Source organism: Embiotoca jacksoni, unplaced genomic scaffold, assembly GCF_022577435.1.
Source record: "Embiotoca jacksoni isolate LCO1_2020_lvr unplaced genomic scaffold, fEmbJac1.0.p SCAF_6, whole genome shotgun sequence".
In the NCBI taxonomy this organism is placed as follows: Eukaryota; Metazoa; Chordata; class Actinopteri; family Embiotocidae; genus Embiotoca; species Embiotoca jacksoni.
The window spans coordinates 5,512,501-5,527,500 of NW_027185414.1; the positions used below are offsets into that span (position 1 = coordinate 5,512,501).

At 42.5% G+C, this 15,000-nt stretch overlaps 2 protein-coding genes across 3 annotated transcripts in view; both read left to right on the plus strand.

Annotated features, from left to right (window-relative positions):
• Nucleotides 1-12,477, plus strand: part of tent4b (terminal nucleotidyltransferase 4B) — a 22,701-nt gene extending 10,224 nt beyond the window's left edge. Inside the window, exons 2-12 of the mRNA XM_069174183.1 lie at nucleotides 2,518-2,641; nucleotides 4,458-4,504; nucleotides 5,418-5,538; nucleotides 7,370-7,477; nucleotides 8,087-8,215; nucleotides 8,388-8,601; nucleotides 8,689-8,815; nucleotides 9,027-9,130; nucleotides 9,280-9,494; nucleotides 9,620-9,766; nucleotides 10,184-12,477. Of these exons, the coding sequence (XP_069030284.1) occupies nucleotides 2,518-2,641; nucleotides 4,458-4,504; nucleotides 5,418-5,538; nucleotides 7,370-7,477; nucleotides 8,087-8,215; nucleotides 8,388-8,601; nucleotides 8,689-8,815; nucleotides 9,027-9,130; nucleotides 9,280-9,494; nucleotides 9,620-9,766; nucleotides 10,184-10,342 (1,495 nt within the window). The 3' untranslated portion in view covers nucleotides 10,343-12,477. The remainder of the gene's footprint in view (nucleotides 1-2,517; nucleotides 2,642-4,457; nucleotides 4,505-5,417; nucleotides 5,539-7,369; nucleotides 7,478-8,086; nucleotides 8,216-8,387; nucleotides 8,602-8,688; nucleotides 8,816-9,026; nucleotides 9,131-9,279; nucleotides 9,495-9,619; nucleotides 9,767-10,183) is intronic.
• A 77-nt stretch (nucleotides 12,478-12,554) lies between these two features.
• The window catches only part of adcy7 (adenylate cyclase 7), a 56,756-nt gene continuing 54,310 nt past the window's right edge, over nucleotides 12,555-15,000 (plus strand). For both annotated transcript variants that reach the window (XM_069174182.1, XM_069174180.1), the window contains exon 1: nucleotides 12,555-12,769. The gene's annotated coding sequence lies outside the window, so the exon portion shown is untranslated. The remainder of the gene's footprint in view (nucleotides 12,770-15,000) is intronic.

Genomic DNA, 15,000 nt, shown 5'->3' on the forward strand with positions numbered 1-15,000 from the left:
ATCACAGTATGAGCTCGATCTCGGTAAACCCCAAGAATCCAGGGTCATCTGTCAGAAATATAGCCTGGCTCCACCCCCTGTTCACCGTAGCTACAGTTTTTACTGCGATTATAGTCTGGAAACCGTGTTGCACTCTGACGGACGGACTAATCCGGGACCGGTGGGGTTGGCTAAGTGCGATGATGTCGACATCAGGCTGTGATTTAAAATTTTGTTCCAACAATGACGGTGGTGGTAAAACTAGATGAAGCAATATAAACAGTTATATCAATGCTAGCAGATATCGAGGAACAGATTATGGATCAAGGACAATGCCCAAAAGGATTTTTTTTATTTTTTTTATTTTTTTTTGAGTCTGCAATGATCATTGATCAACATTGCACTCCCTGTTGTTTACAGCTTGGTGAGTTTTGGACCTCAGCATACATTAAATGGCGGTCAATGCCGATTGGTTAAATGCTGCTCCTATAGTTTCAATAGTAGTCTGAGGTCGACGCCTTTTAGGACACAGCGACCAAAAGCAATCCTCAATGGAACGCGGACACACTCCTATATTCACAAAGTGGATTTTGTTCTGGTGATACCAGGCTGTCAGAAATGATCTTTGCTTGATCTTTGAATTAATCATCAACTATTTTGATAAATTATCTGTTTAGGTCACTTTTCAAGCTAAATGCTGCCCATTACCTTGTTCAAGCCTCTCAAATGTCAGGATTTGCTCCTTTTATGTTTTATGTGATCAATTTAGGCTGTTCATCCTTTTCTGGAATTGTATAGACAAAATGATGTATCAGCAAAATAGTAGGGGCAATTAATCCAGAATGAGAATCAACAATAGTTGAGACGGGGCAAATATGCTTTGGTAACTTGTTTGTGATGAGTCGTGAGTTGTGATGAACATGCTGTTCTGTGTTGTTTATTTGAAGTGTTGAAAGTATGCACACATTCAAACTTTTTATGTCCAGCAACTTGGGGGGGGGGTTAGTTTTTTTTTCTCTGAAGGTCACCATGATGCCATTTTTACTAAAGAGACGATAGTTCTGCTCTGCAGGGATATTCCCTGATTGGTGGGCAGCTCTGGACTGCTGGCTTCTGTTCGGCTGGGTGTCTCAGACCCACAAAACAAAGGAGGTGAAACCCAGTCAGTTTGGACTGTTGTCAGGTGAAGAGAGCTTGTTACATAAACCCCAGACAGCAGACACACACAGTGCTCTGTGGGGTCTCAGTCTGTGTTGGTAGCTGCTGGGGTTTTTCTTGTCAAGCTCTCTGCTTTGCTTTGTCGCCTTACCTTATTAACAAAAGCAGAATGACACTTTTCCTCCCTCTGCCTCGACCATGTGCCGAGAGGAGTGAGTCTGTTCCTGGCCTAATCTGGGTCTTCATGGCTGTGTGTGTGTGTACGTGTGTGTGCCTGCATGTTTGTGGTCTTATTTGTCTGTCCACAAAGATTTGTCCCTGCATTTATGTGCATGTAGACAAAGTGGGTCAGTGAAAAGGTCAGCGCATGTGTGCAGAGTGACATGATCCAAGGACGAATGCGGTACCCTTGCTTCGCATGCCCTTACAGAGGACAGTTTTTTTTACAATTATTTTACTGACATGCTGCGTGGGACACAGCAGGGTTCCTGTTTTGTTTTTAATCCGCACTACAGTTTACCAAAAGAGAAATGGTTTGTTTTGAATGCTTGGGACGATTCAATCCTTGCTCTCTCTTTCACTGTCTGTGTAGGGCAAGTGGCTCCCTTTAATTTCAGTAATGATTAACCTCACAATCCATCAGTACAGCTGATTACCATAGATATGCGAAGGAAGGTTCCTTTCTGTTGCAAAAACTGACCTGTAGCAATTGAGAAAAGTTCACACACAGACTTCAGATAGACAGCTCATAATTTCATACCATTATGACAGCGTGTCAGTCAAACTGATATTCCCTCTAGTGGATTTGCTGATGAGCGTAGCTCCTCCTGCACTTACATGCAGTGGATCATTTTTACAGAAGTCCTCGAGTAATTCTTGAGACTTTTATTTGCCAAGGTGAAGTTATATGTTTTGGCAACACCCTGCTTTTCATTATGCTGTTACATAAATTCATACCTTCTGCCTGCTTAGTACAAACAGTGCTTAACAAACTATTATCATAATGTCATTTTCTCCACCGGTATTATTCAAATAATGACGTTTGTTTCTTTACATGGAGCCATTTAAACAACTCCCAGATTATGAGTGAAGTTTTGTGTGTAAATATGTAAAGTGAACACAGATATTAGCGATGTCCTGGCAGTGTGACTCGTAGTCTGAAACAAGCCAATGAGAGCACCTCTGGTTGTGTCGTCACTTGTGTCACATAGGATGTGGCTAAATATCAGCGCCCTGTCGTCATTCTTGGCACCATCAACCTGCTAGAAAGAATAAGAAGAACCTGCTGTATCTCATTCATAATGATAACAACTGTGACCTGGTGTGTCTGTGTATTTCCTTTCACTCTTCTGACAGCGCTGTGTTCTCCGTGCTCCACAGGTTACACGAGGAGATCAATGACTTCTACAAGTACATCTCCCCGCGGCCGGAGGAGGAGAAGATGAGGCTGGAGGTGGTGGACAGAATCAAGGGAGTCATCCACGACCTGTGGCCCAGTGCTGAGGTACACATCACCCCCGAACCACGCAGACTGTTTGCAATGTCTTTCTCTTCCCCCCCCCCCCCTTCTTATTTTCTGGTTTGATTTGGATAGTGACGTGTGATAGACCTGATTTTTGCTAAACAGTGTAATGCATTAATATAAAGTCACCGTTGTTAGTTTCTTTTCAAAGAAAGGAATAAAAACCAGCGACAGGAAACGCCACGTGTTTGCATACGTGTAAAAAAGGCTGGTTTTTAAACATCCAAATGGGCTATTCCGTAAGTAAATTCGTGGTCAGTGTTCGTGCAACCACAAGTAAAAGGCTTAAGACTTGAAGTAATGTCACCACTTCACAGTTGTCTTATATTCAGCCGGTATATTTGCAACAAAAGATTACAGTGAAAATTGGTGGTGAATTATAACCAGTGAGTGAAATTGAGTACTATTATCAAGCTACCTTGCACACAGCGGTCCCTGTAATTTACAACTCTGAATTATCCCAGTTAGTATCCAGCATGAGTCAGGCTGTACGTTATATCAAGCTAATGGCTAAAAGCTTCAGTCTTTCATAAAGCATCCTCTTGTTTTCTGTTATGTCCCGGCGGTACAGCGCTCTGTTTGGGTGATGTTATCAGCACCACCTCAGACTTTATTGTGCCCACTGACGTTGATCCTGCTGATAGAACAGTGTGCTCTGTAGTGGGTCTGCTCTGAGCTTAGCTGGTCTTAAATTAAGGAGCACAAAACTGTCCCAATCCTGGCCAGCTTTATTCTTTTTTTCACTGTGGGGTGATCAGGTGCAGCGTGCTCATCCAGTCAGTGTGATGCTTGTTTAATTAAATTAGCTCGGATGCCGACGTCCACCAGACACACCAGTCTGTCGCCAAAACAAACTGTGATCTTGCCAGGTATATATGGCACCTTATCTGGATCATCTGAACCAAAACACAAGTTCGTGAAGCATCTCCGTCATATTTCAGATGTGTTTGGACCTGCTAGTGATCCATCACACTTACAGCACAAGTACAGATTCCAAGATTTGACAAACCCCAGCTCACCTGTCGTTACTTCATCCTTCACAGAAGTCCTCAGGACTTCATTCATTCGCAGACACAATCAGCTTATCCCTGGACATGTGACCGGGCTGTAGACCGGGGAGTTTGTACTACTGGGTTATGTGTGGAGGAGGTTTAAGGGAGTAGAGTGAGGGTCAAGGCTTAAGTCTATTTGTGCAGTGCTCTGTGGGGGGTTAAAAGGGAGGGTTTGGAAATATTTCAGTCCCTTCGATAGCGTGCGGGTTAAGAGATTTGTGTGTAAACCTCCTGCCAGCTTTGATTTTCACACGAGTGTGCCATGAAACTAAGAATGTTTTCTGCATCACTTGAAATGCAACTGAAGTGGTTTGAGAATACTAATATAACAAGCTGCTTACTTTTCACTCCAGTGCCACGCCGGTGTTTCATTTGGGCTCGTAATAAATCAGCACTATGTTTTGCTCTGTATAGATTATATTTGTGAAGCTTGAAGAACAGGTTTTTGCAGTAGTGAAGCGTAGCGTGGGAAAATCAGAGAACGCTACCTTGGTCCTTGCTTGGTTGGTCCTGAATAGAGACCATGTCATAATCTGTTAGAAAGAACTATCAAAGTGTGTAATAGGGTAAAGAAACAGGATGATACAAATATTCAGGTGTATTAATACACTTCTTCTCCAACCCCCCCCCCCCCCCCCCCCCCCCCCCCCCCCCCCCCACACACACACACACACACACACAACACACACAAAAACAAAGCATATCTGTACTGCATGCCTGTAACTGTGGCTGTCCTTTGTCTCCAGGTCCAAGTGTTTGGGAGTTTCAGCACTGGTCTTTATCTGCCAACAAGGTGAGTGAGCTGTGTGGCTTTCAGATTAAAACATTATGCTTGTTTTTGTAACCTTTTGCCAAACTGGCCTTTTCTCCAAAATACTTAACTCACTGAAGGAGAAAGTGTTTTGTCTTGCCTGTGTTTTTATTTTTTATTTTTTATTTTTTATTTTATGAGGATCAAGTGGTTTGTAATCTGATCGCTGCTGATCCTGGAACTTTTAAAAACTTGATTGTGAAAGAGGCCGACGGACAACAACAAACAACAACTAACTGCCACCTCAACACACAGACACAAACATTACCTGGATTAGTGTACTCTTGACACCATAATGAGCATTTAAATAGGACTAAGCTGTGTGTGGATGCTTGAACGTCAGTGGGTTTTATGTGTGTGTGTGTGTGTGTGTGTGTGTGTGTGTGTGTGTGTGTGTGTGTGTGTGTGTGTGTGAGTGAGACTTTGGAAACATTTTTCGAGTACTTGTCTGTGTTTAAGTTCCATGGTACATATCATTAATACTGTGCATGTATACGTGTGTTCCTCTTATTTACGGCTGCTTGTGTGTAACTGTATGTAATGAACATGTGGTGCTGCTGACACATTGGCTGACTTTCCTGAAGCTCTGGCAGAAGTTGCACATTGCTCCTCCACAAGAGGGAAGCAAAGCCATCTGTCTGCACTGAGCTGCTCTTTAAAAATGGCTGCTCTGCTATATATTTATACAGTTCCAGTAGTTTGTAGTTGACCAGTTTGCACCATTTATATTTTCTTCTTTATATCTGTAACGTTTGATGTTGTAATATTGTTGTCTTTTAAACTGTAGACTAAAAGATGTGAGAAAACTAGAAATGCTCCTCTACATGTACTTTGTGTGGTTGTGTGGTGACCTTGTATGTCGGACATAAGTGACACCTCTCGATTTTCTCTCCAGTGACATTGACCTGGTGGTTTTTGGGAAGTGGGAGACGCTCCCTCTCTGGACGCTAGAAGAGGCTCTCCGGAAGAGAAACGTTGCTGATGAGAACTCCATCAAGGTTTTGGACAAGGCCACGGTACGACCACACCTACATATAGAGACTAAATTACATTCATTCTTTTTTTTATACAAGCTTATTAAACAGTGAATTTGATTGAAAGGTTTTGGATTTTAGACTCTTTTCCCGTGTATGATTAGGTTATCTAAATTTGATACTAATAATTTGATACAGAGCGCTGTATCCATAAGCTCTGACGTCAATGGTTCTGCTCTCGATACTCGAGAAATTATAAGAAATCAACTTCGTATTTATTACTGCTATATATTTGTTATCCTGCAAATTTGACCTCACCAACTGGGCTTCTGTTTGAGACTTCTGTTCAGTCTATTTTCGCTCTTCCCGGTCCAGAATAGAAATCTGTGTGTCTGAACCTCTAAGTGAGCAGAGGGAGGGGGGGGCCGCCGTGGGTCAGCTGCAAACACACAGACCCACGTGCTCTTAGTGACAGCGGAGAATAAACGTTAAAAAAGTATGCTTACTCGAAGCAGATGGTTTTCCATGCCCACAAGTGTTGTAAGTCTTTTTCGTGTAAGGGCTGAAACACGAGCAATCTGTCGAAACATTCAGCGAAGCTCCGTCACATGCTGGCGGAGCTTGAAGTTCATCTGTCGGTGCTCCAGTGTGCTCACAGCCTGGTATCCACACTCGGAGTCAAATAAACTATACAAACATTGATTAACAATTCAAGTGGGGGGAGGGGGAGGGGGCAACAGCTAAACTACTACACAGTGAAAACACCGTCAAAGGAAAAGTCCTGTTTGAAATAATTCTGCTACAGTTTGCTACTCAGGAATGTTAATTTATACACAGAACATGATCTGTTTTCTTTCTCTTAAAAAGAACCAATAAGAATATCATTACAGTATTGGATCAATAAGCAGTGCAAGTAATAGCAGCAGTATCATTAACATCCCTGTTCCTCCCTCACTGTATTTAACGGAAACTCAGGAAGCAATGTAACTAATTTCAGCCCAAAAAGTAATGATAAAATAATAGTTGAAATACGTCATATCTTTATGTTCTGTCTTTTTTTTGGTATCAATAAGCACTCACAAAACTATGATTTATGTTGGTGCATCAGTTTCTCACATCAGTTCTTGTTTTGCTATCAGATGTAATAACACAATCAATCAAAATAGATTATTATTCAACTTAAGAGCCAAGTTATTTTGTAGGTTGCGTGCAATATTGTCTCTGGCAAGGATTTTAACAAGTGGTGAAATGTGCACACTGTGTGATTCCACAAGTTGTGACAAAAAAGATGACGAATGAGAATCAGCAAAGATTGCTCTCTTTGTTAATCAGTCATGTTTACAGTCGTATTCACATCTGTCAATGTCAGTTTGTTAAATCTCATGAATAAAAACCGCTGTGACATCTGTGTGACATACTCAGACATGTGTACAGGCATGTACACAAACAGCTTCAGAACTTTGTTTGGGCCTCAGGTGGTTCAGTTCATTTGGATTTGGTAAATCTTATTAGATTGAGGTGATATGGTTATTTTACACAATGAACTTTGAGCTGACTCTTTGCTTTGGATCTTGTATATCGTCTTCAAATAATGGGTTATTCCTTTCATTTGAGTTGTTTCAGGATTGGATTAAAGCTTTTTCTTTGTGTTTCCAGTTTCACTTTTGTGCAGGATTTGAAGGAGCCGATTAGCTATTGAAATCTTTGCTCAGGGATTTTAGTGAAGCATTAGTGTTTGTGTTTGATTGCATGTGTGTGTTATTCACAGGCTTACATTACACTTGAAGCAGATTATGGATGCAGGTTTATGTCTTTTAGCACTGTGTCTGGGGTTCAGGGATTTCCTCTCTGAGTGTGTCCTTTGTGTTCCCAGGTTCCCATCATCAAACTGACGGACTCCTTCACTGAGGTCAAAGTGGACATCAGCTTCAATGTGAAGAGCGGCGTTAAAGCTGCTCGGCTCATCAAGGAATTCAAAGAGGTATGTTTTGCAGTGCCAGGACTCCGCACTGCTGTTGTCTTAAGAGTTTGTACAACTTGGGCTTTTGTTTAAACCTTCACACACGTCTTTCCTGTTTTCTTAGCTTTTTCATCTATTCTCCATGATGAATGCCAGCAGCCAGCGTTAGTGCTCCTTCAAATGTGTACATCGTTTGAGAATGATTGCAACTTCTCTGACTTGGTCTTTGTCACAGGGATCCACCTCTGACCCTATAATCTATTGATACGCCCATGAGGGTTTTTTAGTCGAACATTTAACATTTAGCAGCACATTTGAACACACATTTAACATTACAGGAGGTCGTTTTGGTTCAAAAATGTCTCCAAATATCAGTTAAAGTTCTGTGTGGTGTGTTCAGAGTGAATATTTTAATAACCCAATGAATTAGCATGTTAATGAATGTCAGAAGAAAGGCGCTGTTTAAGTTATATATCCAGATTTGATCTGATTGAAAGTGGGACTAAAACATTCAAGGTGTAAAAAGTTGAGGTGGTTTACCTTGACTTTTTCACTTCTTTGAGAGGGTGCTGTTAACATCAAATTGTATTCCTTACAGTGTTCTTCCTGTGTCTCCCTTTTTTCCTCCAGAAATACCCTGTACTGCCTTACTTGGTCCTGGTGCTGAAGCAGTTCCTACTGCAGAGGGACCTCAATGAGGTTTTTACCGGTGGAATCGGCTCCTACAGTCTCTTCCTCATGGCTGTCAGCTTCCTGCAGGTTGGTCCTGTAGTTTAAACTCTGTCCTCCTCACGTCTTTTTCGCTCAGAGATGCACTCTATACATTACAAAGGCTGTTATGTTATCTTAGAAGAAAATAATAAGTAAAAGTCTTCACCTAAACGGAAATTTCCACTTATTGACGGTAATTCTGACATCCACTTGTTTGCAGCTTCACTACAGGGAGGACGTGTGTAGTCCCAACATCAACATCGGCGTTCTGCTCATTGAATTCTTCGAGCTCTACGGTCGCCACTTCAACTACATGAAAACAGGCATCAGGATAAAAGATGGAGGTTGCTACGTTGCCAAAGACGAGATCCAGAAGAGCATGATGGACGGTTACAGGCCCTCCATGCTCTACATTGAGGACCCACTACAGCCAGGTAGGAGGAGGAAATATTTGAATTGCCTTGCCGGGTACTGAACGCCACGTGTCTGTCAGTTGTCACCATGTGTCTTGTGTCCAACAGACAACGATGTTGGCCGGAGCTCATACGGCGCCATGCAGGTGAAGCAGGCGTTTGACTACGCCTACGTGGTGCTCAGCCACGCTGTGTCACCCATCGCCAAGTACTACCCCAACAATGAGACGGAGAGGTAAGGAGCTCATTCTAGAAATAGTCAGTGAACAGTTTTATAGGATGGACGATGAACAGATTTTATTCTTCATCACCACTCTGTCATATTTTTGCAGTGTTCAGTGTAAAACTTTTGCTTTAATGTCCAGATTAGTGTTTGTACATTTGCATTCAGATTGCAGTATAAAGAATACTATAACAGGTGTTCCTCACCCTGTTTCCCATCACAGCATACTTGGCCGAATAATCCGGGTGACTCAGGAAGTGGACGAATACAGGGAATGGATCCGGAAGAACTGGGGGAGCCCGTCTCAGAATGATCTGCCACTCAACAGTGTGTTGAAGCAATTTGTTGAACGTGTCTGTTGCTACAAATGTGACCCACTAAAGGTCAGAATATTTTCAATCCAGCCTGCTGTGGGCCGGACTTATTTTCCCAATTCACTCATTCGCATATATTTGTCCCTTCTGCGCTTCCTGTAGGAAATGACGTCACGCTGTTTGAGTCTCAGCAGCTCGATGAGTGCAACAACAACGTTGCGGATGACGACGACGACGACGTTGTGGTTTTACCGTCGGCTCCTCGCAGCAAAACCTCCTCCAACTCCTCCTCTCCATCCCCTTCACTGCGCTCCTCTCCCTCCTCCTCGCTGCTGTCGCCGTCCTCCAAGTCCTCCACTTCCACCTCCAGCGATGCGGTCAGTCCTGCTGCAACACGCAAATATTCTACTACTGTTTATCTGTATTAATTACAGCATCTTGAGGAAAACGTGGTTATTTTGGTAGTACTGCTTCAGTCAAACATTTGGTTGGTTTCCCCCAGGACTCTGATGGCACACCCTGCAAGACATCCAAGCAGCAGTCTGGCCGGGGCACCGGCACCCACAGAGAAAAGGCTGCTGTGGTCAGTAATCACCGAACACAGAGCCACACCACCAGCACTCCATCTGGAAGCAACAAGGGAGGAAAGGTGCGCTCAGCTTTACCTCAAATATACACAGACAGAGCAAAGTTCACCGTAAGATGAAAAAAGAAATAGAATTTGGTAATTGAACGCACCACTTGCGGGGTGCGATAGAAAAGTTCCAAAACTGTGAGTGCAGAACAGTTAATGTGGGAAGATATAACTTTGGTGAGTTAATAATCCAAGTTGCGTCGCTTGATCGACATCAGCACCCGAGTTACATATGTTTTTGTGAGCACTTACTCATGAAGGTTATAGCTTCTCACCTTGTAAAAGGGAGTCTGTAGAAATGCTTTATTCCAGGTTGCTGTAGCACACGCTGTGGTATTTTCTTATGACGTATACTTGATAAAGTAAAACACACGTAGTATACCACAAGGACGTCCTGCAGGATCCCTGATTGTTTCTGTGCTCGGTCCCCAGGCCAGGATCTCTCGTTCCAACCAAAAGAGCGGCCACCACGGACAGCAGAACTCCTCCTCCAGCACCAAAAGTCATCCGATGAACAAGCCTCACCACCAGGGCAACAGCAAGAAGAGGAAAAATGTGCGAGACACGACACAAGAGGACCTCTGCAGATAGGGGTAACTTAGCTTGCCCCCTCCCTTCCCCCGTCCTCGTCTGCAACTGACTGACTGTCCTGTCCCACCTCTGCTGCCAGACTCCAGCCTCGGGAGGTTGTTAGTAGTATAAAAACATCTTCAAAGCCTGTCAGGCTTTTCGGGATGACAAGCGACAATTTCTAGCAGGAAAAAAAAGAACAAAAAAAAAAAGAAAGAATTGCTATCGGAAATGGGTTTAATTTCTTGGACCTGAACTGAAATCACGAAGAATAAATGCTCATTTGCTTCCCAACAGCTTCTTTTACGGAGCGGTTTTCCTTCCCACAGCCAGCGCCTACACAGCACGCCTCTTGCACCTCCTGCTGTACAGGACGAGACAGGCCGGGTGTCTGGAATCAACTCTGGAGCAATACCTGGAACCGCTGGCTGGAAATTAGGAACAAAAATTGTATCCAACAAAACAAAAAAAAACAAAAAAACAAAAAAAGAAAACAAGAAAAAAAAAAAATGCAAATGGCTTAAATGTACAAAAATGTTATGTTGAACAACAGACAAACATGTACACAGATTTTTTTAAGATGGTCACTTACAGATGCAATCAGTGGGACATAACTTATGCATGAGAATTTTTTTGTTGGTTGATTTTTCTGTTGGTTGAATCTGTTTTGTTATGTCTCAACAGGTTATTCAATGATTTGTACAAAAAAAAACAAAAAAACATAAGGAAAAAAAAAAGTTAAACACAAGTAAGAAGAAGTTGTTTCATATGACCTTTTTACAAGATATACCGATTGAAGTCATGTAAACATGCACATCTTGAGCCCGCTGCTGTTTGGCCAAAGCCAAGAGTCGGTTGGGGTCCCATTGCCAACAGAAATCATCAGCATCTTCCTTTTACTCCTGGTTGCTCTCTGTGAGTGTGCTACAGTGTTAACATTTAGCCTTGAGTGAGCCAGCGCTCGCATTACAGCCCTATAGATGTCTGGAAGGGAGCTCCATCTCTCCTCCAGCCACACCAATGAAGAGGCTACAAGACGACAGGTTGAAAGAAATGAGGTGTGATAATGGTTTTATTGAAAAATCCTACACTTGAAATGTGTCAACAATATGACTGTGGGCGATAATCTGTTTCTTTGGTATTTTACCAACTACAAAATCACGTGTATTTGTTAAATGTATTTATTTTTTTATTAATTATATGAACATAGTATGGATAAATGTATTATTAACATTAGAGCCCATATCTTTTGAGTCCTATATTTGAAACGGGATAAGTTGGGAGGTGGAAACAGGTGTATTCAGGTACAGTAAATTACCACCTTTTATTCTTTTTTTCTCAGTGACAGTTGAGTGACCAAGTTACTTTGAAAAATTTAAGAGACTATTTTACAAGTCATATGGTGAGAATTTAGTTTTAATATGTGGCTGGTCTTACTCTAAAAGGGAGCCGTTCCCCCCCCCCTTCAATTTATTAACTGTCAGCAGCAAACAAGTCTTCAAATTGTCAGCCCTCCCTCACCCCCCCACCCCTTTGTCATTGCAGTACAACAACTAACCTGTAGATGGAGTCATTGCTCCGAGTCTTAATCCACACAGAGTTGGGTCTTGTATACTGCATTTGGACGGTTTATCGCTGCGTTCTTTCTGTGATTGACTGATAATAAGCTCATGTCTCAACCTAATGGGCTGCTGCACATGTACAAACCCTTACATGGCTGAGTGCTCGCTTGGAGGGAGTAACACACCAAAGCACAGTGCAGTTCCCTCGTTGTCTCTCTCCCAAATTTGGCGAGATTCACCCACAGCAAAACAAGTAAGACAGCAATAACCACCACCTTTTTATTACATAATGCTACTCACCATTGAGCAATGTTAATATGATGTGATAAGACAGTGAAGCACACTTGAGTCCACTATCAGTCTGTTATATTTGGTGTTAAAATGTTAAAAAGTACGGTTCCACCCCCTTCACCCACGGTTAAAATGCAGTATATAAGAGCAGGTCTTGTGGTCGACAGACGTGGAGAAAGGTGTATCAAGATAGCCGTGCCATTTCTCTTCACTACAGGAAGGCTTTCAACCCAACTGTACTCTTCTGAAACGTTGTTTCTCTGCAGCTATTACAATTCATGCAATAAAAACAATACCGTCAAACCGCGTGTTGAGACGAGTCTGCTTTGACTCGTGTTCAGACTTTTTTAGTTTTCTCCCCTGCCGGAGTGTTAATGGTTCGGTCCAGATACTGAGGTCATTCAATGTAAAACTCAGTACAGTCAAAAACCCGCTCGAGGGAAGGCGCGTGGGTGTGAGTGACAGTGACGGAGGAGGGGCGTTCTCGCTCCGAGCGGCGCGAGCGCGGACAGACGATGAGGAGCACGCGCGCCCGGCTCGTCCCGACCGCTCATTAATGTTCAGACTCGTCTCCCGGACGCTGCAAAAGTCTCAGGTAAGATGCTAAACTTTGTGTTTCATCGAGAATAATGTCTCCCTGTGAACCTTTAGGACCGGTTTCCCTCTCCTGGCTGCTGCCACGCCGCTCAAAGAAAGGTTAATTGTTGCAACGCGCGAAACAAACAAACAAAAAAAACGGTTAAAAGACCGCCGTCTTTTTCCACATCTGTCAAGACCTTCCGAGGCTCGACGTCTGTACAAATGTCGGAGTTTGAAGTTTAAAAAACAACGGGACTTTTTTTTAAATGGTTTCACGGCGTGCTTTCTTTCACCTGACTGCTCTTGTCATCCAGACTCGGCACCAGAAGTTGACTTAGTGCATTTCGGGTTACTTAAGCTAGCCGAGGAGGCTACTTATTTCAAAGTAAACCGCCGTTGAGTTGCCGTTAATGTTTGTTGGATGTCTGAAGAAATGAAGAAATGAAGAAATGACTGTGAGCGACCACGAGGTTCACAACGCGAGCTGAACATTGAATATATTCCCCTTCTTCTAATGACCATGTCTAAACCGGGGTTTTCAGTGCCGTGTGTTTTGAATTGATCACTGATTATTAAATCATGGATGATCACTGATTAATAAATCATGGATGATCCCAGACTGAGTTCCTCACACCGCTTCTGTCCGTCCAAATATAATCTGGACGTCGTTGGATTTATCCACTGACATTTCAGTGAAACCTATTCAAGTCTACCCTTATATATATTTTTTTTTATTTATTTATTTATTTTTTTAAATCTTTTTTTTAGTGGCTCGAGTTTCTTCCAGCTCAGCATGACCCAAAAATATTTTCAGGGCAGGAAACGTTAGTTGTTTTTTTTTTGTCATGCAAAAGTGCTACCGATGTTGATTTGAAGGAGTCTGTCTCTTCATATCTCTTCCTTGAAGATTGTGCTCATGGGTTCAGCTGCACTGACGCCTCCGTCTCTCATTTTGGAGTGAAGACTGATTTTATTCTCTTTTGTAAAATTGTCACATAAAACCAGAGATTTTGAACAATAGAAATTCAAAGAGTATCTACGGGGCTCCTGTTATACTGCAGCTGGCTGTAATGTTTAAAATTCAGCATAATTTGACATAAAAAAAAAAAAAATAAGTCACAGTTTGAACTAATATAATATGTCCTTCACATACCGTCTCCATATTTTAATCGCTGGCCGTTGACACCACAGGGCTGTGAAACCGTGCCATTAAATAGCATTTAAAAAGAAATGAGAGTATTTTTTAACAAAAGTGATTATAATGAATGCTGTAGTGAATGCTTAATCATATGGCACTTTATTTCTTCCCTTGAAAATAAGTGCCGTTCAAACTGTTCTTTGCAATGAAAGCTGATTGTTTTTTTTTAATGTTTTCAAAGAATGGGAGAATGAAAACTAAACGGGAGTTGGATGATAAAAGCGCTCCTGCCCCCGTACAACAGGGCAGATACATTCGGTCTCGTGTTTCTACTCGTGCGGTGCCCACATCGTGCCGCTGACTGCATATGGATGACAGACACGCCTCGTTTGTGGCGAGAATGTATTATTTGGTGTATTACATTATTAATCCCTTTGTCAATTATAGTAAATGGAAGTAGCTTATCACCGGTAGCGCCATTTGTCTAACGACGAGGGACCTTCATCCCTCTCGTCTAGCCGCCATGAAATATTTCAGTCGAATGTTCTCAAACGGTGAGTACAGTAAAGATGGTTTGTCGAACGTTTCTGAAGCAGAAAATGAAGTGCAACGGGGCAGAAATCAAGTGTGAGAGCAAACAGCATTGTTTTAAGGTATGGAGCTCATTATTTTGAATAGAGCAGGTGTACAAGGCTGCAGTAGATTAGGGTTAGATTCTCGGTCATGGACCAGCGGGTCAATGCGCCGAGACCCTTTCATAGAAAATCTGTGATCTAAATTGTGACGCATACATTGGCATTTGCCACTGGTGGGCAATTATCCATTGTGAAGCTGTGATTTATCTCATTTTGACATGATGTGATTGTGCATGTTTACAGATTGGTGGATGTGGACAGGGAGCGATTGTTAAGGTTTGTTCAGCAGAGACACACACGTGCACACAAACAAAAAAAGCCCAGGAACAGATCGGTACTGTTCAGAGTGACGCCACAGTCTACTATCCTCATCGTTGTTTTGTGACGAGTCCCTTAATAACCAGTGGTCGAGTTGTTTTGTGTTTCTTTTTCCTCTGTCACTCTGCCTCAGCTGACCTTGTAGGCAGCATAAAG